This window comes from Arachis ipaensis, chromosome B10, assembly GCF_059453495.1.
Source record: "Arachis ipaensis isolate K30076 ecotype BB chromosome B10, ASM5945349v1, whole genome shotgun sequence".
NCBI classification, from domain to species: domain Eukaryota; kingdom Viridiplantae; phylum Streptophyta; class Magnoliopsida; order Fabales; family Fabaceae; genus Arachis; species Arachis ipaensis.
In genome coordinates, this window is record NC_142435.1 from 2,034,528 (window position 1) to 2,044,392 (window position 9,865).

A 9,865-nucleotide genomic window follows, 5' to 3' on the forward strand; every position below is an offset into this window, starting at 1 on the left:
TTTTGTTGAACGAAATGGTATTTTTACAATGTGCAAAACGAATTGTCATTATGGTAGAGTTCTTCAACATAATCGATATTAAAACAAGAGTTATTTTTTTACATCTTTTAATAAATGTTATCACAGATAGGGTGTGAAGTTTCTCCCATGAAGAACTCCGTGTTATCCATTTCTATTAATGTTTGATTATACTCACTAAATAAATCTGTTTATACGATAATAACATAATCACCTAAACATTGTTATATGCTACAACGATATCTTGGTTCAATTATCTTAAGGCAGCAAACAACGTCACATAATAAAGACGAACATGACAAACTAATATAAGAAAAGTTAAGCATCATGATGATTAGATCTAAGCATAACATCTCAATTCTGAAGAGCATCTTAAATTCTAAGTATTAATTAACCATTGCAAAATGCTATAAGTCTCAATTGAAGAGAATCCTTGTCTTTCTTTGATTGAACGGTCATTTTACTTTGTCTAAGAGGTGACTATTGTTTACTCTAGAGTTTCATATCCTAAGAATGAACTGATCTAAGACATTGACTAAAATACCATCATCTAAACCTGTTATTCTAGTGTCAATTTGATTGCAGTTATAAACTCATTCAAATAGAGAAGTAGAACTTGTTGCAGAAAAGAGAATTTATCTCCACCTACTTGGACATCAATGATCACGATCAACTACTTTCCCGATTTGGTTTTCCATTTACAGTGGACGATTGTGTCTTTGCATTAGTGCTATTTGATTCTTTTGAACTGCTAGAATCTGTTTTTCTCCTAAAGCCAAACCTTCTAGAGAAAATGTTCCAACTTCTCTTTGTCTTTGTCAACTTCTGCAGCTCATTTCGAATTTCTGAGCATTCCTTCTCGATCTGCAAGAGACGTTCTCTCACGTTGTCTGTTCCCCCTGCAGAGTCCAGTTGATGATTACCATCACTCCTATGGAGGCCGAGATTTCCACTTTGGTCTTGTGAGTTTGCAAGATTGTCAGAAACAAAGAACCAGCCGGATATTGACGTGCGAAGCCGAAGCTGTTCGAAGAACAGGACTTGAACAATTACACGGAGAGGTAATCTTTCATTTTGCGCTGCATGAGTGCTTGCTTCAATTGAGAGTTTTTGGCAGTTCATCAGTCTGCAAAGTTGCTCTCTTTCAGTATCTGTCAGCCACGGATGTGCCTGCAGTTTATTGATGTTTTACATTAGAATTACGAAATTCCAAACACATGAACATTAAAAACTTATTATTATTATTTTACCATTAAGTTTATTATATGTTCTTTCACAATATAGCTTTGGCAAAGGTAGCAAGTTCCAAACAACATTTCATTATTGTCTTCCACAATTTCAGTTGCAAAAACATGTAACATTGGTGTATTGAAATAAATCTATTGGGCAAGCTAGACTATCCAGTGTGATCTAACCTTAAGGTAAATATCTACTGCATGATATATACCATCATCAAGTGGCCTAGAATAATCCGGAACTGCAACAGCAAGTGCCTGGAACTTAGACAAGCTCAAATTAGCATCTGAAGCCACCTCAGCAAGATATCCATCTAACAAGCTTGCTACCATTGTCATCGACGTCAATGGATCATCTGCAGCTATCAATGTTCCCTCTTCGAGTATTAGTGGGGAAGCTGTTACAGATGCAGGGAGGTATATAGACATAAAGTGATCAAGAATCCTATGAATGCAATCTACATCATAGAGGGTTTCAACTGAGTATCCCATATTTGGAATGAGAAGATCGACGAGCACAGCCTGGTCTAGTTGAGCTCCTACCCTTTTCTCCAAATTTTCCTTGCAGGATGGACTTGCACGCAATATCATGGCTGTTCTGAGCAACCTAAGCAGATGTTTGGAGGATGTGACCCCCCTCTTGTTTGGAAGCAACTCCACAATTTCTTCCAACAGAGCCCTTTGATCTGCTTCAGAGGTTGTGGGAATGGTTGCATGTGATTTATCCTTGAAACTTGATTGTCTATTCATCAAGGGGAGAAACCTCCTAAGGTAATATATGAGACATCCTGCGACACTTTCAGGTTTCATACCTTTCGATTCAATGGCTAAAATCAGTCGTTTAAACAAGGGCAGGCTTAACAAAGACACATCATAATACCACCAATTATCACCTTGAGGTTGTGGCTTTATCTCAGTGGAAATTCCATTCGCCATTGCATTGTCTTGGCTTTTACATCCACCCACTGGCCACTTGAATAAGCTTGGATCCGAACAAGCCTTCATTGCCAAGGAATCAATACACCTTGAAACAACATGCAGGTCTTCGGCAAAAGGTAGCACTTCCTCACATGTTTCAAGGGCTTTTATGGAGTCTGGCCAAGTACCAAAAACTTCATTCAGAAAAGCTTCTGTCTGCGAAACAAGATTCCCTTCGCCATAATTTTCAGTCATTTCGAGGTATTCTGCTGCACATCTGAGGCTAACTACATTTAATGGCGTGATATCTATTTTTAGACCATAGCAGAACTTGGCTATAAGCTCAAATGTTTTTGCACCACCAGGAATATCATGAAGTTGAAAGGTACAAACATATCCATCATCGCCTGACAATTCTTCAATGAGTTTCTTCAGCAGTCCACTTCTAGAAAGCAATGGAAACTGCATCAAAATCACAATTATATGAACAAATTGAGGAACAAACTCAGCACATAATTTAGGACTTGAAAGAGGCCTACAAAGACATTTTTAAGGTAAAGAGTGGAGATAAAAAAGAAGAATTCAACAAGCACCTTGTGGAGGAAGAAAGAAATCTCGCCAACTTCAACTGTAACATCACTTGGAAGTCCTGTTGAACATACCCTGAAGTAAAACAAAACTAGGATTTAGGAGCAATAATGAAAAATGTAATCATACTCTAACAACATTCCCAACATCAATCATCATTGAAAAGTTGCTAAGATAAACAGAGGCATCCACTGTTGTTTGGACAAAAATTGCAAAAAGCTGAGTCTATTTCATAGTTACTTGGATAAGTTGTTCACTCTTGCCTTTTCTTTTTCTTTCTTTTTTTTCTTTACAATTCTAGTAAATGTAATTAGCCAGTGGAAGTGGAACCAGTTAAGAACCAAATATGAAATTTGAAATAATCCAATCTCATGTTTCCTCTCTACCCAAAAGCTCATAGATTGATTGCACCACTTTGAATTTCCTGCATGATTGAAAATTGACTAGTATTTTGGAAGCTTGCACCTTTCTATCTTTGGAGGAAAATGGATTTGACAACATTTTGATCCCAAAATGAGGGCAACTCAAATTAGGGATATTTGAAGAGAAGATTGAAAACCTCTCACCACCCCACCAATATAATAAATAAAGGGTTCCATTTTGACATGGGGACATTACCAAATAAAAACAATGCTTAATTGCATAAGGGATCTTTATATTTATCTCTTAATGTGAAACCAAAAGAAGACAGAAAAATCTCACCATGTCTGGCCTTCCAAATGAAATGCTTCAGAAGACTTTGATCCCAGCTTCATGAATGACATTATTTGATTTAATCGCAGGTTGTTGCATTGATGATATTAAGAAATTAATAATTAAGACATGGCAGACAAAGTGGAAAAGAAAAGAAGAAGAGGAGAAAGGAGTGATTTCATTGTAATGTCAAATGTGATGAGAAGCTAGCTCCAGAGAGAGAGAGAGAGAGAAGAAGCGATTCTAATAACTGAAAGAGCGACAAAAACGGTTAACGTAGCTATCTACAAAATCAGCTTATGTTGTATATCTATCTCTCGTTCTCTCTCTCTGCCAAAAATTTGAAATAAAAATTGTTAATTTACTTTACTTTTGTTAAATTAAATGCAAATTAACATGTTAATATGTTATTGGTCGACTCAAGTTTATCTTCCGCCACAGGAAATGAAATAAAAGTTAAAAAGCTTTGCTTTATGCATTATTTTAACAAATGCGTTATTTTTTTAAATAGGTTATTGAGTAAATGGTTAAATTAATCCCTAAAAAATTACTTATTTTTTAAAATGGTCTTTGAAAGATTTTTTTAATTAAATTCGTTTTTTAAAGATTTTAAATTAGTCATGTTAGTATTTGCGTCACTTTATTTGTTGATGGTGTTAAAATTTGCTAATATAACGTGTTAAATGACACTTCAACATATATTTAAGGCTGCGTTTGTTTTCAGAGACAGGACAGAATATGACACTGAAACGGAGACAATAGGACGGAGACACTAAAAATTATCTTTTGTGTATTGTGTTTGGATACGATGGACAAAACACTAATGTAATGTCTAGTATTATGTTTGGATACACATGGACAAGACTAAAATATTATATAAAATGACTAAAATAGCCCTGTGATTCCAAATTTTCTACATCAATACAAATTAATTTAATAAAAAATGAGAGTACGTAGGAGTACAGACGGAACTTGAAAAAAATATTTGAGGCAAAAAATTTTAATAAAAAAATATATTAATATTTATATTAAAATAAAATTTATAAATATAATTATTTTATTTTAAAATTTATTATTAATATGTAGGAATACATATAATTAAGATTAACAAAAAAAAATAAATTTAAGTTTGATTAATAAAAAATTTTATTTAAGTTAATAAGTCAAATTAATTTTAAATAAAAAATTAATTTTAAAAAAATCAATTTTTATATGAAAAAACAATTAGTTTTTGCATATAAAAATCTATTTTTATTTAAAAAAAAAAAACTAATTTTTTTTTATCTAAAAACTGATTTTTCTTTATAAAAAACTGATTTTTCTTTAAATTATATAAAATCAATTACAATTTATAAATTATTTTTTAACATTTTAAAAGATTAATTTTATTTTTGCTAATATTTATCTTTCAAAAGTTTTAAGATTAATTATTTTTGTTATTGCTTTTATTACAAATCAAATAATATAATATAAAGTTAAAATGGTATTGAAGTAAAATAATAAAAAGAAAAGAATTATCTACCCCAAATAAAAAATTCTACAAAAAGGAGAGAGTACCTGGAAAAGAAAGAGATAGAGGAAGAACTGGAAGAAAAAAAGTGTATCTCTGAACAACGCAATAGGAAAAATAAAAAGGGGTAATAGTGGAAAAAAAGGAAAACAAAATTTATAAAATTGTCCGTGTCCACTCTTCCAAATCCCGTGTCCATCGTTGTCCTTCGTGAAAGAGTGGACACAAAATTATAAAAAACTGTCTCGAAAACAATATGTCCACTGTCCATGTCTCTGTCCATGTCTCTGCTTCCAAACACTTTTTAGACAAGTGTTGTCCATGTCTCCATGTCCTGCCCCCGAAAACAAACGCTACTTAAGAGTCTTAATTGGCTATTAACATGATTAATTTATGAAATTAGATCAAATTAACTCCAAATTAGGAAATTCTATTGCTTCAAATTTTCTCTTTAATTAAGTTCTGATTTGATCTAATTTAAACTAATCATATTAATATATGTTGGAATGTCACTTAATGTGTTACATTAGCAGATTTTGATACTATTAACAGATAAAGTAACAGCAGGACTAACATAACTAATTTAAAATTTTAAAAATATAAATTTGATTAAAAAAATTTTTAGAGACCAATTTAAAAAATGAATAATCTTTTAGAGATTAATTTGACCATTTACTAATACGTTATGAATGTGATATAAATGGCCCATGAATAGAAAATAAATCCTTTGTCATTATCCAATTTTCATAGTCTTAATTGTTTCGTGAATTAGCATTTTTTGAAAGAAAATACGATAAAGGGTGAGAGAGAGGAGAGGAAAATGATAAGGGGGGGGTGGCAATGCGTCAATGCCACTGCACATTGCATAGTTTTGCAGATTGCAGTGAGTGAGGTTTAAGGATTAAAGAGGGAGAAAGTTGAATCATCCTCTCTCATTCTCGCATCTTCTTCTTCTTCTTTCGCAAAACCAACCAACCACCTACTCAGCTCAAAGGATCTTCTTTGAACTCCCCGCTTCTGCAAAAACCCGTTTTTCGTGAGACCTTATGGCTTCCAATTCCATTCATTCCAATCTCCTTCCCAAGTCTCCCTTCAATCACTTCCAGGTTCACTTCCTTTACTTTTTCCCTTTTGGTTACTCTTTCTCTTTAATGGGGTGTTCAAAGTTCAAATTTTTAGCTTCTGGATTGCTTTAGTTTTCCCTATATGTAAGTTTGACATATATGAGGTATGTGGTTCTCTGTCTTTATTGTTTGAAAAGAATAAAAATCCAATTTTTAGGTGACTGAGCTGCCAAATTATATATCTTTTTTTTTTCTCTCATATTTGTGTTTAAGGTAGTTTATCTTAATTTATTATGCTAATTTTGAATTTGTTATATAATATGAGCTAAGTTATAGTAGTGCAATTCTTTGTAGACATCATCCTACTTGGTTGGTTCATTCCCTGCTGGGATTTTGCAAGTTAGAGTTGGTTTCAGCAATTCAAGGAGGGTTCCTTCATATAGTTGTATAAAATGTGAAAAGAAAGATGATTATAATATTGAGCATGTATCTGTTGAGCGTCCACCTTACTACAGTTACATGGACTCCACCTCTGGCCAGCTTGAGCCGGCCTCCGGTGCTCGAGCAAGTGTTCCAGAGCAAGAGTATTGGCCTGAGGGAACTGCTAGTCAGGTGAGGGCTGCCAGGGCGCCTCTGCCAGGTGGCGAATCGTCAAGTTCTCCGTCTTATGGTAGCCAGCCTGGAAGTAGGAGGAAGAATTACAAAACAGCTGCTGCTTCTTCTTCAAGTATTGATGTAGAATCGTCTGACCCTGCACCATCTGATGAGGCTTCTTTGGTTGAATCCACTGAGGATGCCCAAGATTCTTCTTCTGAGTTTGTTGTTTATCAGTCAGAACCGGAGGAAGAAGAAGAGGCGGGATATGACCTTGATAAGAAAATTGGAAATCCTCACCCGTTTATTGATCCAAGAGTTAAAAAGAAAATAGAGGGCACACTTCCTGAGGAAGAACTATGGTGGAACTGGAAGAAGCCAGAGAAAGAACAATGGTCCAGGTGGCAAAGGAGGAAACCAGATGCTGATACGGTTAGTGTGTATGAATACGGTTTATGGGGAGGATACCTATGAATTGATTTTCCTCGCACCATGAAGCTCAGATACTCCTAGTCCTCAAATTAGATACTACTGTTTGTTAGTCTTCAAAATTATGTTCATTGAGAATAAGTTGTTAGATATATTGAAGCTTGTAAGTTCTATTTTGACTGAACTGAATAATCTTTTCAGGTTTTCCTGAAAGCCATGGCAGAAACTGGGCAAGTAAAGCTTTATGGTGAGCACCCAACATTGACAGAAACGTCTCTTTACCGAGCAAGACGCCATCTTTATAAGGAAGAGAGGTATTGCTGACCATTATTTTCACAACATTGTTCTGATAAGCATAGAAATGAAAGTGATGCATTTCTGTAGTACATGAGAAATGTAAAACTAAGGGTGACATCAGTGTATGAAATTAGCTCGAATTTTTCATGGTATAATTCATTCATCAAAACTAACTTCAATTCACATATAATTTGCGCATACATAGACTTATGAGAGATCCTTGCTTCATAGTTTCATTTGTGATGACTGCTTTGCAAAATCTGAAGACATTTACTATTGAATCTCCTAAAAGCATACTCTTCATTATTATAGGCTTCAGGCTGAGGAAGATAGACTGGAAGAGATTGGTCCGATGGCATACTATTCAGAATGGGTAAAAGCATGGAAAGGGGACACATCTCGTGAAGCTATTCAGAAGCATTTTGAAGAGACTGGTGAAGATGAAACTGCTCAACTAATTGAAATGTTCAGCCACCAAACTGATCGGGAGTATCGCGTAATGATGGGAACTGATGTGCGTATTAAAAGGGATCCTTTAGCAATGCGAATGAAGGAGGAACAGATAAAGCAAAGTATGTACTCTTAACAACTAAAGTGTGTTATGTCAGTATCCTGTTTTAGTCTTCTCATATCATCAGGCCAAGCATCCCATACTTTGTGGTTGTAAATATCATTCAGCTTGCACTGAGATCTACCATTCATGTGCTTTTGGTCACACTAGATTCTAGATATACTCAATCCAGAATATCAATTAGTTAAAAAGTTACCTTCATTCTTGCAGTATGGGGTGGAGATCCGGTTTACCCAACCGTGAACTATATTCAAGATCCAAATGAAGTGATCGACTACAGGGGACCGGATTTCCATGAACCAACACCAAATATGCTGTCTTATCTGATGGAGGTAATTTGATCTAAACTCAGTTTCTTCTTTGTTTCTGCTATTTCTTTATTTATTTCCTGAAAATTTGATTGCTAAATGTGAGTAACCATTAAAGATTAACTGCTTAGTTAAATATGGAAATTTTGGGGATGGAGTGCGCAAACGTTATATGGCAAAAGTTTGTCATTCCATGCATTATGTGCTTAAATACTGCGATATATACTGAAAATTTTTCCTTTATATGGTCAGCATGGACACGTTATTACAAGGGAGGAACTCAACACTATTCTGGCAAAGGAGAAGCCTGAACAGCATGTGGTACGGTAGTCAGAGTAATAAGCATGGAAATTATATTAATACTAATAGAGAATATACAGATTGCATGGATCATTTGTGAAATATGACTCTTGCAATTTTTGTCATCAAGATAAATTAAAGGGAACCTTAAACCTCTGAGGTCAGAAGCTTTTAAAGGAAAGTATTGTATGCTAAGATAGTTTAATACTATTCATTTTAAATTGACAGGTGACAGATGTAGATGAAGCTATGGCGAAAGCCGTTGACATTGGTGAAAATGATGTGAGCTTCGTCCATTATCTCTTGGTCATTTCATTTGCTCCTGTAAACTGTATACAATATTGACCCTCGAATGTGATTGTAACATTTTCTTTTTCTTTTTCCTCCTCTCTTTATTAAACAGGATGAAGAGGATAGTGATGTTGAAGATGAAGAAGAGGGAGAAGGAGAGGAAGAGGAAGAGAAGATTACTCGTAATTGGAGCGTCTTGAAAAGTACTCCTGAGCTTCGCCAGTCAAAGGTATTCTTGTAAATCGGATAGCTACATCTATTTTCGAAGTTAGTAGTGTCAAATCAATCTCCTATTGGCTTTTATCAAATCATATATGTCCATATTTGAGAATTGAGATAGATTTTTATATCACATGTTTCATCTCAATTATAACATTCCTTCTATCCTCAATCCTGTAGCCAAAACCAAAGAAGGACGGTCCTATGTCTCTGGATGAGGCTATAGATGATTCTGAGAACTTGACTGATTTCCTCATGGACTTTGGAGAAGAAGAATGATATGACTCCTCATGACACATTCCATGTCAAAGGCATATATTGCAGTTGTAGACGCTCAGACGCGCACATGTTGTAGACACAGGCCGAGGGATTTAGTTTGTAAGTAATTCCTTGTCAGTTTCTTGAACTATGAGCAACTTGCTTTAGGCATTGCCACAAAGATAGTGTAGCTCTGGCTATAAATGTTGAAATCAGATTTTGAATCAGGAAGCTAGTTCCTTAAATACTCTCAGATACTTGTTCCCACTTTCCAACACCTCCAATATACATGCACAATTCTGATATCATAGTCCTTCATATGCAAGAGGTCCAATATGATTGCATTGTGATTTTGGTGTAAACTAGAGTCTAATAAATTTTGGGTAGGAAAGTGACCATTGCAGGTGCATCTTTCTCAAGGAGTGTACTGATTTCCACCAAGGCATGTATAAGAAGATGACTTTAGAATATAGATTCTTGTAAACTTTGTAAAACTTTATTATTTGATTTGCATTGTCAATGAGTTCTTGTATTGCAACATTTTACAATGCAATTTATCATATTATTTGTTA

General features: G+C 34.6%; 2 protein-coding genes across 2 annotated transcripts; one reads left to right on the plus strand and one right to left on the minus strand.

The window, feature by feature from the left end:
* Positions 1-304: 304 nt before the first annotated feature.
* LOC107622315 (Phototropic-responsive NPH3 family protein) lies at positions 305-3,566 on the minus strand. Its single transcript, XM_016324171.3, has 4 exons — positions 3,462-3,566; positions 2,765-2,834; positions 1,434-2,633; positions 305-1,188 (listed from the first exon to the last, which is right to left on the minus strand). Exons 1-4 carry the CDS (start codon positions 3,521-3,523, stop codon positions 688-690), a joined length of 1,833 nt encoding a protein of 610 aa, XP_016179657.1. The 5' UTR covers positions 3,524-3,566; the 3' UTR covers positions 305-687.
* A 2,125-nt stretch (positions 3,567-5,691) lies between these two features.
* On the plus strand, positions 5,692-9,865 carry LOC107622316 (protein PLASTID TRANSCRIPTIONALLY ACTIVE 12, chloroplastic). The gene is made up of 9 exons (XM_016324172.3): positions 5,692-6,068; positions 6,381-7,052; positions 7,251-7,363; positions 7,659-7,918; positions 8,128-8,249; positions 8,478-8,546; positions 8,754-8,807; positions 8,929-9,045; positions 9,216-9,865. The coding sequence occupies exons 1-9, from the start codon at positions 6,009-6,011 to the stop codon at positions 9,312-9,314; spliced, it is 1,566 nt and encodes a 521-aa protein (XP_016179658.1). The 5' UTR covers positions 5,692-6,008; the 3' UTR covers positions 9,315-9,865.

Excerpts from the sequence above, each read along its gene's own strand:
- LOC107622315 (XM_016324171.3), bottom strand. The coding sequence starts at position 3,523 with ATGTCATTCATGAAGCTGGGATCAAAGTCTTCTGAAGCATTTCATTTG. Across the intron at positions 2,634-2,764 it reads TTTCTTTCTTCCTCCACAAG|TTTCCATTGCTTTCTAGAAG; the intron begins GTGCTTGTTGAA and ends ATTTTGATGCAG. Across the intron at positions 1,189-1,433 it reads CAGTAGATATTTACCTTAAG|GCACATCCGTGGCTGACAGA; the intron begins GTTAGATCACAC and ends AATAAACTGCAG.
- LOC107622316 (XM_016324172.3), top strand. The coding sequence starts at position 6,009 with ATGGCTTCCAATTCCATTCATTCCAATCTCCTTCCCAAGTCTCCCTTC. Across the intron at positions 8,547-8,753 it reads AGAAGCCTGAACAGCATGTG|GTGACAGATGTAGATGAAGC; the intron begins GTACGGTAGTCA and ends TTAAATTGACAG. Across the intron at positions 9,046-9,215 it reads CTGAGCTTCGCCAGTCAAAG|CCAAAACCAAAGAAGGACGG; the intron begins GTATTCTTGTAA and ends TCAATCCTGTAG.